The following is a 22,145-nucleotide window of genomic DNA, read 5'->3' on the forward strand; positions in this document are numbered from 1 at the left end:
CTACTGAGTAGCCAGTTTAGTTGCCTTTAAGAACAACTAACTTTTCAAATATTTCTGGGGTTAACCGCCTCCTGTGCGGATGGAATATTATTTCTGCAAACGAACAGTCTCTCAACCGGAGCTGAAGAAGGGAGGGCTGTGTTAAATCGAACAAAAAGGAGCTTGATAAGTGGGTACTGCTGAAGAGAAAGCAGGTCTTTTCTGGTGTCCTCCAGAAAACGAAGGGTCTCTAACTCAGCTTTGATCTGAAGACTGAACTCGTGAACTGTTTTTTGATTCGTAGAGAAAGTATTTCGAGTGTTTTAAATACAAAATTACTCCACTCTAAAGTATTTTGGTACAAATTACATTCGATTTTTTATCGGCCCTATCAAATACAAATTACAAAATACTCAAAAGTATTGAAATATGTATTTCAAATACAAGTAATTGAAATACTACCCATCTCTGGGCGAAAGGGCGGGCTGCGGGTTCTGACGTGAGGCTGAATCAAATAGATAAGGTTTTGAACACCTCACCTTATCAATTAGATTTGTCTCGTCAGCGTAATACTTTGACGGCCCACGATTCCTCTTCGCTTTTGGGATGGAAGAGCGGTCAGGCGGTGGCTTTGGACGTCAGAAAAAACAAATATAATAATAAGGTGAGGTGTTCTAACCTTATTAATTTGATTTGACTCCTGTCATTCAAACCTTACACATTTGATTTGTCACCTGTCACCTTATTCATTTGATGGCCAACAATTCCACTTCGCTATTGGGGAGGACGGGGGGCAGAGGGCGGGCGGCGGGTTCGTAATTGAAAACACAGACACTGCGGTGGGTTACAACGACCCGGGGACAGCGCGAGGGCTCCACCTAGTGTTAAATAGTGATATAACCTGATATACCCCCTTATTCCCTCCCCTACGTATCTACGTTTTTGTATTAGGAAGAGTTGCACCGACACGGCTGCAGCAGGGCTAATACAAAAATAATACTTTTTTTTTTATTAGGTAAAGTTATCGCAACATGACAGTGGGTCACAATGACTCGAAGGTAGCACAAGGGTTAAAAGATAATGCTTCACTTTATTTTAGGTAAAGTTGTTGCAGACACTGCGGTGGGTCACAACGCCCCGAGGGCAGCGCGAGGGTGGCGTAATAGTTCAAGTTCAAGTCTTTTATTGTCAGATGCACAGAACAACACAGGGTCAGACTGGGCACTGAAATTCTTAGGACAAGACAACGCAAAACAACCTGGCATAACATATAACTACACAGAACATAGATTACATCTATGATAAGGTAAAATATAGTAAACATCCTAATATACAAATAATATACAATATTCAATAAGGTATACTAAACCTCTGAATACACATAATACACATAATAACCTATACTAACCTTATAAACCTATACCTAATAGCCAACGCAGACACTGCGGTGGGTCACAACGACCTGAGGGCAGCATGATGGTTCATCCTAGTGTTAACTAGTGATATAAAAAAAAAATCTTTTTTTTTATTAGGTAAAGGTATCGCAGCACGACGGTGGGTCACAATGACCCGAAGGTAGCACAAGGGTTAAGCAAAGAAAGCAGGGAAATACTGAAGGTTTTGATCACTTTATAAAAGACTCATACTCATATACTGTGAGTGCTGGTCCAGTGATCGCTCAGTAGTTTGAACTATCTCAGAAGCAAATTAAAATAGTCAAAGAAGAAGAATGCAAGCACTGAGAGTAAAACCAAAATACCAAATTGCGAACAAGAAAGCCTATCAAAAAATAAGTCAAAATATGTGCAGAAACAAGTGCATGCAAACTGACCCGAAAACTGTACAAGTTGTGACAAGGATCCACAACACAAATGGAATCAAGGAAAATGCCCAGCAAAAGGTTCAGAAGGCTCCTACTGTCCCAAACCAAATCACTGGGTAGCAGTATGCCGCAACAGATCAGTGAACACCATAAGTGTGGAGCGGGAATAAGAAACAGAAGATGAGGAAATCCTGAGTATAAGTTTGTCAACCGTAAGGATGATAAACTGACAGCAGACATTGAAATCTTGTCCCAGAATGTGCCATTCAGAATTGATACTGGTGAAAAATTTAACATGCTGACTTTGAGTAATTACCAGACACTTCAGCATGATGGCGATCTTAAATGCTCTCATCAAGTGCTACAGTCATACTTCATTCAACCACAAGCTGAAACCTATAGCAGCGGTTGACTTACTGACTAAATACAAGGATGCTGATATATCAGCATCAGAGTTTGAGATAGTGGACATTTCAGAAGATAATTTTTAATTAATTAATTTAACCTTTATTTAACCAGGAGAGTCCCATTGAGATTAAACATCTCTTTCAAGGGAGACCTGGCCATGACAGAGAATGTGCTCAGTGTGAGAATGTGCTAAGTGGTGCAATAGCTGAAGCCTTAGGCTTAGTTAGCCGGCTTAATTCATTGCAACCTGCCAATCAAGGAATTATAGAAAAAGATTCTAGTGAGATAACTACGGAAAAAGGTTTGCCAGTTGGGCTAGATGACTATCCAGAACTTGCGTGCACAAATGCAAATTTGCCGGACAAATACAAAATTAAAATAGATCCTGATGCCAAATGTGTGGTTCATCCTGTTTGCCGTCAACCAGCTGCTAAAATGGTTAGATAATAGAGAAACTCCATGAGATGGTTAAAGATGGACACATTACAAAAGTCAACCAACCAACTGAATGGGTGAGTTAAATGGTAGTAATGGCAAGATAAGGATCTGCATAAACCCAAGCGACTTGAATAAGGTAATTAAATGAGAACATTACCCTATGCATACTATAGAAGAGGTGGTTTCTGCAATACCTGATGCTAAAGTGTTCTCGTTCTTGGATGTAAAATCTGGCTTCCTGCAGATTGAACTAGAGGAATCATCATCGTTCCTGACGACGTTTAACACGCCTATTGGGAGTTTTAGGTGGCTTACACTTCCCTTTGTACTGAAACGCCCACCAGACATTTTTCTTCTCTTGCGCTGCTTGACTACAGGACAACACCAATAGAGTCAGTAGGCCTGTCACCAGCTGAACTGCTGATGGGTAGACTGCCTGCTGCTCGTCCGCTTCTCACACCAATGGCGTATGACCCCCTCAAAGTTACATGGCAACTAGACCACAGTAAGAACATTCAGAAGTTCTACTCTAACCGCAAGAGTGCAAGTGGCCCTAGTGCTACTCTGAAGCCTGGAAAGAAGTAAGGATGCAAGCACATCCTGGCAGTCACAAATGGTCTCCTGGAGTCATATTGAGTTCACATTGTGCTCCAAGGTGTTATGTTGTGAATTGTGTTAGTACATTTACATGTATGCATTTAGCAGACACAAGTAAAGAGTAAAGCCAAAATATTCAGCATTTTCTCAAGAGAACATTAGCTGCCAACGAGTCCCTTCACAGGCTTACCAATGACCAATGGACTGGGATGTCAGAACCAGTGAGCGTTGAGGAGCCAGAGTTTATGGTCCACCCTACTTCGCCCCATGCACCGTCTGAAGAACTCATAACCATTAGTCAGACATTGCCAGTTGAGCAGTACATCACAAGAACTGGCAGAGTTGTGAAGCCTCCTATCAGTTTGTACTCAGGGAGAAGGGAGGTACAAGCCCCTTGTGTGGAAGGTCGCCCCCCCGGTGCCGCCACGCTAGCAAAAGTGCTGTCTTGGATGCCCCTATGGTAGATTAAACATAATAAAGGGTCCTGTACGTGAACCAGTGTGCAAAAAAAAGTCCCTTCAAGGGTGCCCTAGTGGAGAAAACATGATGCAGTGCCCTCTGGGTGACCTACCAGCGGAGAAAACATGCATTTTATTTTGACTCGAACATAATAACATGAGTCCAACATGTTATCTTACATTAAGCTTTTTTTGAGTGCAAATTATTGTGATTTTTTGTATCCATTTCCATTTTGTTCTAAAAAGAATCGGCCCTGCCCTTCAGATAGCCTGAGTCCACCACTGGCGCCAGTACTGAGTAAAGCTCAAGCATCAGTGTTTCCCCTACCATTATATTAGGGGGGCACCCCCCACCCCCCCAGGAAGGTCAAGTTAATTTTGTAAAAAAAAAAAATTGCACCAGATCACAAAATAAGTCATTTAAGGTTATTTTTCCTATAAAACAGGTCTATAGCTTGCTCTTTTATTAAACAAACTAAATGGCCTTATGTTATATATCTTATTTACACGACGGCATGTCATTTCTGTCTCTACCTGGTCGGGCGACCCCCCCAAAGCTGTAAACCTAGGGGAAACACTGAGCATGGTTACGTACTAAAGTTGTGTGTTACGGTTCTCTTACCAACATTACAGCATCTTCCGATGGATGGTTTTCTGACAAACTCCAGAAAGCTCTGCAATTTTCTTTAATTTAAATCCACCTAACAGGTATGTCTCAACCTCACAAGGGATGTCAAGAGCTGGTCTTCTGCTGGAGCGCGGTGTGAAAGGTTGGAAAGATGAGGTTTATGTCAAGCTGATCAGCCAAAGTGGTAACTTCTCTTACCAGCCCAAGCCACTGTCATCATTTCCCCAGTGACAAACACGGCTACTTCCGTTATTTAGCGTAAAGCTGGCACAGGTTGGGGGGGGTGGCTTCTGAGGCTTGAGCCCCGAATGTTTTCTCAAATGCCCTGAATCTTGAAGGTTAAAATTTGGGTTGTCATTTTCAGCAAATATAACAATATGAATCCAACGTAATGTTTAAATTACATAAAGCTCAAACTATTAAGTGCTCAAATTAATGAAAATTTTCTTTGCTTGCGTGCTCCACCCACTCGCATTACCTGTGGAAGTCCCCATCTAAACTCACATCAAGCCTAGAGAAGGTCCTAGGCTTGGGCTAATCCCCTAATGTTTACAATTGCATTTTCATGATTGAATTTTGTCCCTAGAAGAGCGTGGTGACTTGAAAACGGAAATGCATTTGACCGGGGGCACTGTTGAGCTTACTGCACTTGAATATTGTCCACCACACAGCACATCTTTGAAAAATGAGATGCCAAATGTTTTCGTTTCCATTTTCAAATAGTTAGAAAGTGCATTTTAATTGTAATTGAGACTTAAATAATGCTTTGGAAATTTAGGATACATTGTTTATATTACATTTTATTCTTTTACATTTTCATTAACATTTGAATACAGTCCTTTGTTAAGAGTGTTACGTCTTTGAAAATGAAATGACAAACCATTATTCCATTTAAATTTTAATATTGACATGTGACAATGCAAATGCTATTTTGATTATTGCATTTTCATTTGAATATTGTCTCAAATAACACTTACATACAGTATATTGAAAATGATAATGTATTTCTGAAATTGCATTATCATTTGAATATAGTCCCCTATGGGCTTCCATACCCTGCAACCTGCAGACACCCCATCATCAAGTACAGCACACTGCTACTACTTCAACTAGAACATGAGGTATGTGAGTCCATCAATGCAGCACCTTTAACAGTCCTGCTGACTGTTAAAGATGGCAAGTCTGTCATTTTTATTTCTGAAGTTTCCAGAAGAATCCTCTAAATCATGTCTACTGTTTCCCAAACTGTAAATAAATCACAAATAATCAAAATTGTATCATTTGTATTTTATTTACAGTTGGTTGATTAATGTATGTAAATGCACTGCTTTTGTACCATTTTGTAGAACATTCTCTTGAGCCACGAGTTGGATTATTTTTTGATAAATCTGCCTAAAAAGCTAAAAAAACTTCCACATCCCTCATATACATAACAATTATCCATGTTTTACAGACTCTTCTGATATAAACTGGAGTAAACTGCAGTTAAGAGTCAGGGACAAGACATACAAAAAACAATGAAACTCAATCTCAAAATCAAGTAGCAAACAAGTCAAACTATTGTAAAACAAGTTTTACTAAAACATAATGAATGTCTTTCTTACTCACATAACTTGTACATTATTACATATGCCTTGAAGGATTTCAGCTATCAATTGTTTATATTGCTTAGTCCCAGTTGGTTTCAGGTAGAGTGACGCACCCTCTTTTCCTGACATGGCTTCACTTAGCATCAACACTAAGCAAACTAACTTTGTCAATATGGGCTTGAGTCTGATACTTTATATGTTCTTAATTATCACTGTGGAGTACAATATTGAACACTAACATAAGATTAAAAAAAAACTAAATAATAATACACCTTCCACCTATACTATGTATGTAGAACACCCTTGTATACTCCGAACAGGGATTGAAAATTTCCCCCCCATTTTCACTTCACCCTCTTTTGAGGCATCTGATCAGTGAATTGATAACATCTGACTGGAATAGCAACAACTACATTCTCCTCCATCCAATCATGATGAATTAGAGAACAGTTAAGGTGGGAAGGACAGAATGATGTATTCCAGTACATTCAAACAGACAGTGTCCAAATACAACCTTCCATTAAATAATTTTCCTACATTTAAGTTTGTTATCAAACACTTCTAAGTGTTTAAATATTTTCAGTCTGATTGTTAGTCTCCTTTGTTCCCTACAAATTCCAGGCCTCTACCTACTGGACAATGTTGAATGAAAATCTGATGGGATGAGACAGATATGCCTATAAAATGAATACTTTTAAGTTTATCCAAGGGCAAGAAGGAGCTTGGCATTATGTTGTTCAAACCTCCCTTCCCACTCCTCTCCTTATTGAACACTAGGTGCTAGGTAGATTTTAATTTCTAACCCCAAAGTTTAATGACAAGACAACTGCTCCCCACCTCCCTTGAAGTGGTCAGTCAGGACAATTAATAAAACATTGCAGATGTGTTGAAAACCAAAATCACCCCAAGGTCTGTTGCAATAGTCCATGTGTATTTTAATTACATTTACCATTTGTTTACTTTAGCACTTGATTTTTGTATGTCTAACACTTTGCATTGAATACAACTTAAAGTGATCCTCTTGTCAGGAGTGGTGTATTAATGGGGATCACATTTCAATGCTGCACCTGTCTTCTATACGTCAATGTTGTTGCCAGCATAGAGCCTAGTCCATGTTCGGGCTGGGGTGGGAAAAAAACAGCAGTATAATTGTTCAAGTCTGAACCTTGACATTCCTAACATAATTAATAGTTACAAGTAGACATTTTGAATATATCTTTCTTTAAAGTGCAGTTAGGTCTCAATTTTAAACAGGCAAAACCAGAACCAAGTGTAATGAACAAGAATGGCCACAAACTGTATATACAGTGTTTCTTACACTAGTATATTGTACTGCGCACAGCATGGGCCTTCACAATTGGATGCCAAAATTTAATAAAAATAACTTGGAAACTACACAGAAGTCCGTCAGTCACAAACTTTAATAAAAATTGTCATTATTCGATGGAGTTGAAAAATGTATCTATTAGTTGGGAGTTGAAAAGGTAGTCACTCACAGCTGCTGCACTGCTAGAATAGCTTATGTCGTTGTTTGGCCATACACTTTTCCTTCATGGCACAATATATAGTTTGATCACTGCATCTGTGGCCAGGAAATGTATACACACCAGAATCTCACCTGTTTCTATGGCTTGGGCTTCATTTGTTTTCCACTGCTCAGCGACATCATTTGCCAGTGGGTCATCGGGGTTAGGAGCACTTAATAATGCTTGAATGGATAGCAGCACGGTGCGAATCTGCAAGGCTGGAGACCACTTATCTGAGAGAGAATTTAAAGCTGGGTTAGGCAAGTTTTGCGAAGCTAGCTATTTTAGCTTCTGTTTGACACGATTCAAACCAAAATATACCACTCCCTCCCTTCAAAGCCACTCTTATAAAACTACAATAACGCGCATTGAGTGCAGGGGCAGAGTGCACGCAGGTAGGTAGACAGACAGACATAGCCAGTCCAATCATTAGTCAGGGTATGGCTTGATGATTAGTTGTGTTTATTACAGTCTTGCAACACCCACAGATGTCGGATTGATTTCATATTAGGGGGTCAGATGGCTGAGCGGTTAGGAAATCGGGCTATTAATCAGAATGTTGCCTGTTCCGATTCCCGGCCGCGCAAAATGATGTGTCCTTGGGCAAGGCATTTCACCCTACTTGCCTTCGGGGAATGTCCCTGTACTTACTGTAAGTCGCTCTGGATAAGAGCGTCTGCTAAAGGACTAAATGTCAATGTAATATTACCGTCAAACCTTTATTGGTTGCTATCAAGATGTGAAGTTTATTTTGGCAAATATGACAAAAAGTGCTGCTCAAACATAATATAACCTGACTTTAATTGGGCAAATAAATAATGTTGCAGAACAATAGCACTTCTTAGGATCCCTGCATTATCTAAATAGTATCCCAACCACAGAAAAGTGTAGAAACCAAAGTAACGAACACCAGCAACAAAAAAAGGTTGCGTAGACTTGATTTCCACTGTATATACACATGACCGTTCAAAAGTCTGGGGTAACTTATAAATGTCCTTGTTTTCAAAAGAAAAGCAAAAAAAAATATCCCATAAAATAACATCAAATTGAACAGATATCCAATGTACATTTACATTTAGTCATTTAGCAGATGCTCTTATCCAGAGCGACTTACTGTAAGTACATGGACACTGCCGGGAATCGAACTGGCAACCTTCAGATTACTAGCCCGATTGCCTTACTACTCAGCCACATGACTCCAATGTCTACAATGTCGACATTGTTAATGTTGTAAATGACATTTCCAGATTCTTTTGTGGAATATCTACTGGCGTAGTGTCCAATATCATCAAACATCAGTCATGTGTCCGAATGGCACGTTGTGTTTACTAAACCAAGTTTATAATTTTAAAGGGTTAATTGATAATTAGAAAACCCTTTAGAAATTATGTTAGCATGTTAGCATAAAAAAAAAAGATGTGTGTTCAATTGCAAGCTCAAAATGGTCAGAAACAAATAACTTTTTTGAAACTTCACCTATTCTTGTTCCGAGAAATGAAGGCCATTTCATGCAAGAAAATGCCCAAAATCTGAAGATTTTGTAAAACCCTGTATAGAAGGCTTACCGCAGAAAATGTGTTAGTTAACCCTTGTGTTATCTTCGGGTCTTTCTGACCCATAAGTCATTGTGACCCACCGTCGTATTGCGACAACTTTACCGCATACAAAAACAAAGTGAAGCATTTTCTTTTAACCGTGGGCTGTCTCAGACCCCCCACATTGCAAAGGTTAAAATAAAATTATTTTTATTCGTTTTTGTATTGGGTAAAATTGGGTAAACACAACGATGGTTCGTTATGAACCTTTGGGTCATGTGACCCGAAGGCAGCACAAGGGTTAAGGTGGTAGGGTGTTTTTTTGCCTGCGGGGCGGGGGAGGGGGGGGGGGAACAAAATGCAAAAAGTTTTTCCGGACGCTTTAACTGAAAAGTGCTGCGGGAAACCCTGCCTGTATACTACTGTTTTCACAGAACAACTGCCTCTAACCAGAATAAAAATAGGAGTGGAGGCTCTGGCGCACAACTGAGAACTCATTTATTGGTGTCTACTTTGAAAAACAGATTCCTCACAGGTCCTCAACTAGCAGCTTCATTAACCCTTGTGCTGCCTTCGGGTCACATGACCCAAAGGTTCATAACGAACCATCGTTGTGTTTACCCAATTTTACCCAATACAAAAACATATTAAAATAATTTTCTTTTAACCGTCGCAATGTGGGGGGTCTGAGACAGCCGAACGGTTAAAAGAAAATGCTTCACTTTGTTTTTGTATGCGGTAAAGTTGTCGCAATACGATGGTGGGTCACAATGACTGATGGGTCAGAATGACCCGAAGATAACACAAGGGTTAAATCTGCAAAACACCAGTCTCAACATCAACGGTGAAGAGGCGACTCCGGGCTGCTGGCCTTCTTGGCAGAGTTGCAAAATAAAATCCATCTCTCAGACTGGCCAATAAAAAGAAAAGATTAAGCTGGGCAAAATAAAAGACACTGGACAAAGGATGATTGAAAAAAGCCTATGGATAGAAAAAGGTTTTAGGTGTTCAGATCACAAAGAACATGCGTTAGACACAGACCAAATGAAAATATGCTGGAGAAGTGCTTGACGCCATCTGTTAAGCATATTGGATGTGATGGTCTAGGATACTAAGGCCTTCAAGTGGGATATTTTTACAGGGTAAAAGGCATCTTGAAGAAGGAAAGCTATCACTCAAATTTGCCTTGCTGTACCCTGTGTTTGGTGCTTTACTGGAGCCGATTTCCTCCCACAACAAGACAATGACAAAAAGCATGCAATAACTTTAGTGAAGAAGCAGTCAGCTGATAGTCTATATATTTCTATCATTTGATTATTTGACAAAAACAAAGTTTGAAGGACACAATTAATATTTAAATATATATATGTATAATATAATTAACCTTATCAGTTACTATATTTCCTATTCCTTTTGCTATATTTCTGGTTCAAACCCATTTTATTTTGAAGTGACGCCAAACTTTTGAACGGTAGTGTATTTTAAGTGTATAAAATTTAATATGCAAAGTTTAGTTGATTATGATCAAGAAACATTTTAAAAGAAATACCTTATAAAAAGTGCATGTATTGCCTTTTTACATATGAAACCCCAAAACATGCCACCTTTAAATGCACTAGCCTAAGGCTTTGCAAAATATTCCATCTCTTACCTTTCAAAATATCTAGACATATTCTCCCCAGCTTGTCTACATTGGGATGGTAGATTTTTGTCATGAATCGTACTTTGGGAGCTGCCATGGGGTACTCCTCTGGCAAAAAGAGTTCAAGTTTGAAGGTTCCTCCTTCAAAAGGGGAGTCCTGGGGTCCCGCTATTACCACGTGGAAGTAGCGTGCATTTCCTTCATCAGGTTCTGCTTTTATCCCCGGAACAGGCTCTGCTAGCAAGCGCTGAGTCTCCTGGAAATGGACAGAAAAATACATTTGTAAGAATAAGACAGACACAGGAACACATGCACGTCACATCACAAATAATCACAAATTAGTCCAATAGAGAATGCGAAGTTGACGTCACGCCGCGTTGAATTCTGGGTAAATGGCAAAACCGTTTTCTTTGGGCGCCGGACATACAACCTACATCAGTGGGCTTTGATCAGCACATGTAGAGGCATCAAACATTTCCAAGGAGGGCCCCTCTGTACTGATCCGAATGAGGTCATCGGTGGTGGATGGGTTCAAACCTTGTTTTTACAGTCAATGGTTCAAACAAATCGTTAATGGAAAATTTTATTTTTATGTTGTATTCCCAACGGTGGGCGCTCTTTGTTTTCAGCATGCCTTGCGGCAGACAGAAGGGGACTTAGTTGTGGGGTTAATTTTGTTCACGGAAGCATTGTTTAAGTTTCTATTGTTGAACTCTTGTGTTTATTTTGATGTGTAGTGTTGGATGTTAGTTTCCTTAGTTCGATTGTTCACACTGAGGGTGAAGGTTAGCTAGCTAGATCGCTAGCCAGGCTGTTACAGCGCAGGGCAGATGCAGCAGGCTATCGCGCAGGATGCAGCCTATGAGGTTTATCCAAGTCACGATTATTGCTAGTTAAAAGGAATAAACGGTTCCCATTGCAAATAATGGTTAGAGTATTTTCGAGTTCCACAACCTCTTTTCACGTAACTGACAGCTGCAATAGGTTAAAACTAGCGCTGTCAGTTAAACGCGTTATTAACTACGTTAACGCAAACCTATTTTAACAGCATCAATTTCTTTATCGCGAGATTAACATTCTTTTTGGCCTAGCAAGCTTTGTAGTTTCTCTCACATGCTATTGCAACAACTAGTAACGTTAGAAAAACTACAACACCACACCGGATCTAGGTAGACCGGAAAACAAAATAACAGGCACGCCGCACACACTTGTTTGGGCTTGTGATCCAGCCAAATATTAGTAGGCTAACGTTACGCTTTGAGTGGATGGCGAGCGCGAGAAGCCGAAATGGATGCCAATAAGATTCTGAGTGGAAAGTTTACTTTCAAGTTTCAAGTTGCCAAATGGTTCCATTGAAGACCAAAAAAAAGTGATTTTGTCGTTGTGAACTGAGTTATCATCGCAGCACGTCCAGTCTGAAATACCACTTGATGGCCAAGCACACAGCTGATGCGAATTCTCCGCCCCCTTGTCAAAGCCAGGCGACAATGGATGACTTCAGACAGAAGCAGTGTGAAATTGAACACTACAGTAAAAAAACATTTGGACAAAGCAAGCCAATCCACTTTTCCATGTTGATAAGAGCATTAACATGAGAAAAAAAATAATGTGACAAAAATAAATTTAGAGTAATTTTTAGCATTTAGAGTATATAGAAATGTGCGATAAATTCAGAGTTAACTATGATATTAATGCTATTAAATATTGTAATCGTTTGACAGCACCATAGACTATGTCTATTGTTTAAAACGTGCTCGAACCCGTGCGGCCAAATATTTTACCACACTTGCACACATTTTTGGGCACACTGTTGTAGAGCCAATATGTATGATTATTTAAGAGGAAATAATGAGAAAACAATAAAATTTCATGCATCAATGTTTACAATAATCTCTGTCCGTAGGCTACATCTTCATTTTCAACCACTTTTATTTCAAGATAGAGGACAACTTGAAGTGCATATGAAATATACATAATTGTGGCCAATGTAGAACAGCACCCAGATTATAAATATATTATTTGGTTAGAAAGATATGACCCTTCTAGTGATGAGTGGATAAACCGGAATTCTCCCTAACTAAAAAGGTTTGACTTTCTTTGACAATCCAATTGTCCAAACAAGTTAGATATTTACTTTAAAGGTTAGCCTACATAGTGTAGCTAGCTAATGTTTATTTAGCAAGTTTCACAGAAATCTGCAAACAACAAGGCATACAGGCTACTACGGTCAGTAGCTGCCTGTCACAAATGCAGAAGCTGGATCGTGTAAAACTTCCGTTACTCCAACAAATGCTTTGTAACAAAAAAAGTTTAGATTTTTTTACAATTTACAAAATTGACAACATATGTTAAGAAACGTGTCTTTACTCGAAATATTGCCTCAGTTTTCAATTTAAAGCAGTACATCTAACACTGTAGGACATCTCCCATGCCATGCTATCTTTGACTCTGTTTAGGCAAAAGATGGATAACGATACATTTATTAATTCACGCCCATTAACCCCTTAACCAAATTATATGTGCTTTTAGCTTCTGTTGTCACGAGTATCTGGCAGTTTTCAGATTTAAAATTGGTGATTGGACGGCGAAGATATTAAGGCAGGAGCCATGGGAATTTAAGTTCCCATATTTGGACTGGCCGGCTGGAAAGGGTGTGTACCTGCAAAGATGGCGGCGACGTCCAAACATGCAACACGGCGTGACGCATCGTTAACCTACAGTGACGTAACTTCGCATTCTCAAAGTCTTTCTCATTCTCAAAAGTTTGGAGCACCAGCAAAAATGTAGGAGCACCCACCGAAAACTTTCATGTAGTCTTTTCAGCTCTTCAAATTTTGAGCACGGTCACTGTCACGTGACAACAAAGCGCAATGACAAAGAGTGATTGACGGCTAATTTTAACCAATCAAAAATTGTCATTGAAATTAAGAACGTAAAAATGAAGTTTAACTGGTTATGCAACGTTGGATAGAACGGTAGACCGGTCACTGTATCACCTCACAGCAGGCACATGTGCAGCAGAGCCATAAAGAGAAAGAGTTGCATCAACTGAGGGTCAGGAAGCTAGGTAGTCACGTTGTTCATGTGTCATGACATAGTTCCAAACATAGCCGAGTGGAAAATTTTAATGAATGGAAAGACTCACTGAAGCAATTGCAGAGCTCCACGTTTTTTTGGTAACTACTGAACAAAATAATATGCGTATTGGTAGCTGAAGATGTGGGCCTACTTATGGGATATCTATATTATTCATGGTTTATGGTAAACTAACTCAAATGTGTAAATAGTTAAAGGGGAGATTGACTGGGTTTTTGTGGTATTTCACACTGTTCCTTAAGGTCTCCGAATAGGGTATGCAACATTGGTTGTGCTGAAAATGGCCCGGGTGCTGTTCTATGCGCCCATATGCACCCTGTGAAATAGCCCTGTAAAAAGATTTGCGGTTTTCTCCCTTTTATGATAGGCTCATGTTTATATAGATAGCTGCGCGCTGATTGGTTGGTTTACAACAAGTGAAACTGCGGAGCAAAGACGCAACACGGCCAACAGCACTCACTGAAACATCGAAGGTGGAGACTTACATTTACATTTATTCATTTAGCAGACGCTTTTATCCAAAGCGACTTCCAAGAGAGAGCTTTACAAAGTGCATAGGTCACTGATCATAACAACAAGATAGCCAAAAAACATCGCGAGTAGCCAAAACATGAAGCACACATTGTGAACAACCAAAGTAAGTGCCAAAGGGAAGAACCATAAGAGCATGTAGTTAAACAAGTTACAATTAAACAACATGAACAGCTATAAGTGCAAGTGTACCTGTGGAAAAAAGCAAGCAACAGTAATAAAACAATATATCACAGCGAGAACCAAAAACTTTAATCAGTTACCACTAACCACAAGAGCAACAAGTCTCTAAGCAAGAGTCATTGTGATCCTTGAGGAAACTAACATCGGGTCAAGCGAACCGTTCCTAAGTACCGTTGTACTCCCGGAACAAGTGCGTCTTGAGCCTTTTCTTGAAGGTGGAGAGACAGTCAGTGTCTCTGATGGAGGTGGGGAGTTGATTCCACCACTGGGGGGCCAGACAGGAGAAGAGCTTGTGTTGGGACCGGGCGGTCTTGAGCGGTGGGACCACCAGGCGGTTGTCTGAAGAAGACCGTAGGTGGCGGGTGGGGGTGTAAGGCTGCAGGAGAGACTTGATGTAGACGGGTGCAGTCCCGTTCACTGCTCGGAAGGTCAATACCAGGGTCTTGAATCTGATACGGGCCATGATAGGTAGCCAGTGGAGAGAGATGAGGAGCGGGGTAACATGGGAGCGTCTGGGTAGATTGTAGACCAGGCGGGCCGCCACGTTCTGAATCCTCTGAAGAGGGCGGGTTGCACATGCTGGGAGACCAGCGAGCAGAGAGTTGCAATAGTCCAACTTGGAGAGGACGAGTGCTTGGACTAGCAGCTGGGTGGAGTGCTCAGACAGGTATCTCCTGATCTTCCGGATGTTGTAGAGGGTGAATCTACACGACCGGGAGACCGCAGCAATGTGGGCCGTGAGGGAGAGCTCGTCGTCCATGGTAACCCCAAGGTTCCTGGCAGAGGATGAAGGGGTCACCGTCGCAGATCCCAGGGTGATTGAGACTTGAAATAAAAACGTACAAATAAATCTATTGTGTCTACACAACACTGTTTTCAACAGATTGACTAGATATCATTTGAAATGATATTGTTAGTTGTTTCCACTTTTGTTGTCGAAGCAAACGGGATCGACTTGGGTAACATTAGCACTACAGCTGAGCAAACAAACTATCGTGATTCAACTCAGCTTCAGTTAGCTCTAGCTATCTTGCTGAAAAATAGACCTGGACAAACATGCATCTTGAATTGTAGATTTACATGACAACACATGTTATTTATTTGAATGAAACACAGTCAGGAACATGAAATAACATTAGCCCTATTGCCAAAAACAAAATCATCACACATTCTACCAATGATAGATACAGGCAGGATACGTTAGCATTGCTAATAACTGTTAGCGACAACATCATACTACAGCTTGCGGTTGTGATGAACATAAGGTCGGAACAGCACCTCTTTTCAGCAACAGCTTCATAGAAAATCCTGCTTGACATTGTCCCAGGTTTTCAAAACTGTCCTCGGTGAAATGGTTCGAGCAAATGTGTAACTGAGGGTCGAACTGCGCAGGGATCTTCTCATAGACAAACATCACAGCCCTTCGAGTGTTTGGTTCCTTAGGAAGACTCTGAAAAGTGTCAGCATTCCCTGTACAGCCTGGAACATTGCATTTACCATCGTAGTCCATTTTCAATATGCTAGAAAAACGTTCTTCTTTGTAATTCTGTGGAAGTACACAGACCAGCGCGCAGCAAATTTTGGGGCGTGACAAAGGTACAGACCAGAGCCAAAAAAGGTGGATTTTTCGAAATCGACCGTTTTACAGCTATATTTTTTAATTGTGAGATTTGCGTAGGAAAGAGGTGTCAATGGACTTTGAGGTTAACTGTATGTCCATTTTACCCACTGAAATGTCGTTATTCAATTGTGACAAGGTCAATTCGGTTCTGCAACCAATGACCCCTTTAATATCTTCCTATTTTATATCTCGTCATTGAAAGTAACTTGCCATCAAGTCATGTGTTTTACATATTTATTAAATCTTGCCCTAATGTCAAGAACTGTTACATTGTTTAATTAATTTTGCTCAAATACAGTTACCTCTTAACCATTGTTTTTGGTACAAGTGCATTATTGTTAGCTAGAATATCTCTCAGTACTTTAAACTACCAACGTTAAATGTGCTAGATGTTACAAAATGAGTTTAGATGCTACAACTATTTTGCTACTGCCATTCGACTGTGATTTTTAAAAGATTAAACATGGTACAAATGTAACTTATTACCTTCGAACAGTGCTGTCATACAGTTGTTTCTCAACGGCGCGGCTGTTTAGTTTATAACTTTTCTGCGGCCATAGCCTACTATTGAAAAAGGAAAAAAAAAGTATAATTGAAGGCAATGTAGTCGACGCAACTGTCTCTCTTTAGCCCTGCTATGCAGTAGGCTAATTAGCGAGTGTTTTGTAAAGAAATTAAAACAGATGGCACCATGACGATTGTTTGCACTCGCACAAATGTTCCCTAATACAGTGTCCACCAAAATTATTGGAACTTCCTTTCAGTGTTTCCCCTAGGTTTACAGGTTTGAGTAAAAGAGCAAGCTATAGACCTGTTTTATAGGAAAGGTAACCTTAAATGACTTATTTTGTGATCTGGCACTATATAAAAAATTATACTATTTTTATTTATTTTTTTACAAAACTAACTTGACCTTCCAGGGGGGGGGGGGGGGGGGGGGCCGGTGCCCCCCTAATATTATGGTAGGGGAAACACTGCCTTTATTTTTGCTGAAGGCTGAAAACATTTGGGCTTGAAATCAAAAGATGAACGTGAGACCAGAGATCAACATCTCAGCTTTTATTTCCAGGTATTTACATCTGGATCTGATGCACAACTTATAAAATGGAACCTTTTTTCGAACCAACCCATTTTTCATGTGAGCAAAGGTATTGGAACAGGTGTTTTGTTGCCCTATTACATACATTATTCAAACCATAAATAGCACTGAATGTCTACGCTCAGGTTCAGATTGGGCAGGATAGGTTTTGCCTGTGCAGACTGCATTCAGAGGTGAAAACTACATGAGAACCAGAGAGCTGACTATGGGTGGAAAAACAAGCAATTGTGAATCTGAGAGAAGATGGAAAACCAATCAGAGCCATTGCACAAACATTGGCCGTAGCCAGTACAACCATTTGGAATGTCCTGAAGAAGAAAGAAACCACAGGTCTACAAAGTAACAGACGTCGAACAGTAGGGCTGTCCCCCCCACTCAGTCGACTAGTCGATTGTTTGGTCGATATGCTCTTGGTCGACTACAATTTATTTTTGTCGAGCTGCCAATGTTACCGTTTTCCCTTTTGTTAATCTGCAATTTGTTTTTTGCACATATATAGAAGCATTTTATCAAAGTACCAGGTGACTCAAAACACGTTGAATGCACACTGCCAACGTGTAATATTCCATAGTTCGACATCGAATATGATGTAACCTACCACTTGAAAACCGTAAATTTGCCATCGGATCATTATTTTACCGTATGTAGCATATAGGCCCAGGATTTGTATGTTTCAGGAACAAAAATTTTAGGCTATGTCTACTTATGCTGTGCTACTGTAGGTCTAACCATCTGCATTTTATTTTAAACAACAGCCTAGTTTCCTAAAAAGGTCGATTTGAGAGACCGCACGCTTTCAACAATTATATCGGCTTTGGATGTGCTAAGTTGTTAGACTCTTGTTAGTAGTCAAATAGCTAGTTATGTACGTGTGTATAATCAAAGACATGAAGCAAGATTGCAGGTTTATTTCCTAAATTGAAGTTTACAATTTGAATAATCTAAGTTAAAGACATCACATCCAAATCTTCTCCGGCCAAGACAACAAAATATTTCTCTGTTGCACTGTTCCCCACTTGGCCTCTACGCAAGTTCGCATGCTGCACTTTCTCTCAGGCAGTGATCAGCGCGCTCTGATGGTTTGCATGTTAAACAAACAATATTTTTAATTTGTAGTACATTGTAAGAGATGATAAAAAAATGGCAGTTTGGTTATTATTTATTATATCGGCATTCGGTAACAACAGGACTGGTGACACAAGGCTTATTTATTAGTAGCCTAATAGCAAATTTGATAGCGGCTGAATCTGGAATGTCCAGCAGCTACAGAGTCAGATTGGGAAAATGTTTGTACATTTATGTTTGTCTAGTTGTCAATCTCCCATTTTACGTATGTATTTCTTTCAGATTATCTCAAAACAGTGAGGTAAAACATCACACAAAATGGTTTGATGAAAAAGATTGTGACATTTGGGCCCAGGGCTCGAAAATAACGATGGCCCGATGCCAGTGAAAAGTAACGTCGGGACAGTTAAACTAGCAACTCACTGGCCCGATCGGGCCACTGCAAATTATTGATTGGGAAAAAAAAATGATGGTAAAAGTCAACATCCTTCATATGTTTTGCTATCTGCTAAATGCTTAAATAACTGCAACTCGTGGGGCGCACAGTTGGCAAATCAAGAGTTGAGTAGTGAGTGATTGTCAAATTGTAATTCTCTAATCTCGATACATTTTTTAACAACCGGCGCAAGTCATGGCGCGAGACAATAAATTGAAGATGGTAGCAAAGTAGAGCTACGAGCTCAAACGGAAGCAACTTTTATGGAAACTAAGATGCACTGTCTTCTGTCGTATGTTCCTGTCTAAAGCAGACAAAAGTGGATCTTTTTACACAGGCACCGACAATTTTCGAAAATAATCCCTGACCAGCCATACTAGCAGACAGCACCTGGTTTGCGTGACAGCTAAGCAGATGGTTGACAATCCATCTTCCAGGCCGTTGACCATGCTGGTCAGGAATTTAAATGCAGATGCCCATCGTGTTATTGCACGACTTATAACAACAGCATATCACATAATTAAGACAGGCCAGCCGTTCGCCTCGTTCCCCCAGGCTATTGAACTGCAGCAGAAGAATGGTGTCGACTTGGGTACTTAGTATCATACGGATGAAATGCTATGGAAGCTTTTATAAGTTTATTTATAAGTCTTTGGTTTTGTTGTAACAATAATAAATTACAACTTTTGGAGGGGGGGCCAGTAAAAATTGTCTTGGGGCCAGTAAGCTTCAAACCAAGAGGCAACATTTTTTAATGTTGAGCCCTGTGGCCTATAGAATCTTTTTTATTTTATTTTTTAGATTAGTCGATTTTCAGAAGTATTTAGTCAAGTCTTGGTCGACCAAAGAAAATCTTAGTCGGGGACAGCCCTATCCAACAGGTAGACCAAAGAAAACATCAGCAGTTGATGACCGAAACATTGTGAGAGCTGTAAAGAAAGACCCTAAAACAACTGTTGGAAGGTATCACTATCTACTGTTCGCAGAAGACTTCATGAACAAAAGTACAATGGCTACACCAGAAGTTGCAAACCAAGAACAATAGGAAGACAAGGCTGGAATTTGCCAAAAAGTACAGAGATGAACCTCAAATTCTGGGACTAAGTTTTATGGACTGATGACACAAAGATTAACTTTTACCAAAATGATGGAAAGGCTTAAGTTTGGAGAAAGAAAAGATCTGCTCTAGCCTGGGTGCCAGACAAACTTAGCCCGCCCACAAAAGAATGTGGTCGGGAAGTTGGGTCTGGGGTCGCTCGGTTGGGGAAAAACTATGTCCGAACAAGATGATCGGACAGATGATCAACAGTAATGTAATCAACCACATCACCAAAGAGCGCTTGGGTTGAATTTGTTTTCAACAAACAACATACTACGTTGCTCTGATTGGTTGTAGGTCTATCCAATTGAGTGAAGAGGCATTTTTTTCCGGGTTCGGTTGAAACACGCCCCATACTCACAGCCCAACGGAGCGGTATCAGACTCATATTCTGACTAGAAATATGAGTATGACAACGTCAGGCTAGATCTGCTCATGATCCCAAACATTCTAGCTCATCTGTGAAACATGGTGGAGGTAATGTCATGGCTTGGGCTTGCATGGCTTCTTCTGGGACAGGCTCAACACATGATGGCAGCAGCAAAATGAACTCAGAAGTCTACAGAAACATTTTGTCTGGCAATTAAAGGAAAGATGCAACCAAACAGATTGGCAGAGCCTTCATCATGCAGCAAGATAAAGACCCAAAACACACTGCCAAAACAACAAAGGAGTTCATCAGGGGCAAGAAATCGAAGGCTTTATACTGGCCAAGTCAATCTCCAGACTTAAACCCTATAGAGCATGCATTTTGCTTAAGAGGAGACTGAAGGGAGGAACCTCACAAAACAACTGAAAGAGGCTGCGGTGAAAGCCTGGGAAAGCATCACAAAAGAACAATGCAAAAGTTTGGTGATGGATTTGCAACTGAATATTAAGTCTTATTCACTTAAATATATTTTACGTCTATCTGTTCCAATACTTTTACTCACATGAAAAATGGGTGGGTTCGAATAAAAGGTGCTATTTTGTAAGTTGTGCATCAGATCCAGATGTAAATACCTGGAAATAAAAGCTGACATATTAATCGCTGGTCTCACATTCATCTTTTGATGTCAAGCCCAAATGTCTCTACAAAATAGTATCAAAATGTATTTCTCTCACGTCTCTTTTTCAATAGAGACAGTTCCTAAAAGCCTGTTAATTCAGCCTCTTCAGTAACAATTTGAGGTAGTTAAATATACCACCATTTGTCTAGCACTAGTTAGCAAAGCAATCTACTAACCGTATCCATTACAAAGCCCTGGAACGTTTTCAAAACCTGTTAGGATACATATCAAGCCTAATCGAGCAAAACAGCAGTTTAACAAGAAAACTATGCGTTATCTTGCAAGACCAGGCCAAACCTAGCTAAAACTAGCTGGCTTGGCTAGCGGTATTGTTTTAACCACGCAAGCTAGCTTTACTGTACCAGTCTTTACAATAGTAACCAACCAGAACATCCCCAACCAAACAAAATAACGTTACGACAATTGGCTCCTAAAAAATAGTTTAGCATTCATAGATGGAAAAGTGAGCAATATTACCAAACTTTGATTCAGCTTAGCATTGCAGGTTAGCTACCGGAAGTACGTTAAACTACTACCAATAGCTTCTAATAGATGAACCGGCAATGCACGTGCTTTGCCCAATGTTTTCATTTTCAATAGAATAATCTGACTTTAGTAATCTATAGTAAATGTATAAAGGTGGAATCGATACCTTTATAATCCGGCGAGGCAATCCTGACATTTTTTTTAACTATATTTTTTGCTATAGTAATTGCTTCGGTGGCACAGATTGAGGGGAATAACGTGGTCCAGGTTCTTGGGCAACCACCGCATTGAAAATACGGATATGACGTACCCAAACGAAGACCGTGCGGTAAATTTGACCAGAGCCTGTTTAAAGCTCTGGTAAAAAAAAAAGTCTATATTAGACATTCTCTGTTTTTACCCTTTAAATCGATTTTCATTGGTTTGAGCGTTTCCATGGCATTCACAAATATACACCCGCGCAAAGGACATTTAAATACAGAAATGTGTGAGCCGGCATCAAACGAAATAGGTGGCTAACTCTGTCACAAGCATTCGCGGAGCCAGAGGAGTGGCCGGGGTGGCACTGGACCCCCCTGATATCGGACTGGCCACCCCAGGTGCCACCCCAAAATTTAATTCGCTATCCCTGACAATTGGATGCTGATTGACATTTAATTTATCTTGTTAAAAGAAGCGTTTCTTTTGACATCTGGCAGCGCATTTTTTCAATCGAGGATATTTCCACAGTTCACCGGTCACAAATCACTACGCCAGCGTCTAATACAGCGCCAGAGACGGATGACAAGAGCATCATATTACAGTTATCCTTTTAAGGTTTAGCATTGGGGTTGAGGCTTCCTGAACAAAATGTTATGA

General features: G+C 40.1%; 1 protein-coding gene across 2 annotated transcripts; it reads right to left on the reverse strand.

Moving 5' to 3' along the window:
* Nucleotides 1-5,212: 5,212 nt before the first annotated feature.
* Nucleotides 5,213-21,566, reverse strand: ube2nb (ubiquitin-conjugating enzyme E2Nb). Of its 2 annotated transcripts, none has more exons than XM_067254461.1 (4): nt 21,454-21,566; nt 10,632-10,878; nt 7,538-7,678; nt 5,213-7,040 (listed from the first exon to the last, which is right to left on the reverse strand). In XM_067254461.1, exons 1-4 carry the CDS (start codon nt 21,481-21,483, stop codon nt 6,994-6,996), a joined length of 465 nt encoding a protein of 154 aa, XP_067110562.1. In that variant the 5' UTR covers nt 21,484-21,566; the 3' UTR covers nt 5,213-6,993. The 2 variants fall into 2 exon arrangements, with proteins under 2 accessions (XP_067110562.1, XP_067110561.1); XM_067254460.1 differs by lacking the exon at nt 21,454-21,566 and adding an exon at nt 20,685-20,750.
* Nucleotides 21,567-22,145: the final 579 nt, after the last annotated feature.

The sequence above is a fragment of the Osmerus mordax genome, chromosome 17 (assembly GCF_038355195.1).
Source record: "Osmerus mordax isolate fOsmMor3 chromosome 17, fOsmMor3.pri, whole genome shotgun sequence".
NCBI lineage: Eukaryota > Metazoa > Chordata > Actinopteri > Osmeriformes > Osmeridae > Osmerus > Osmerus mordax.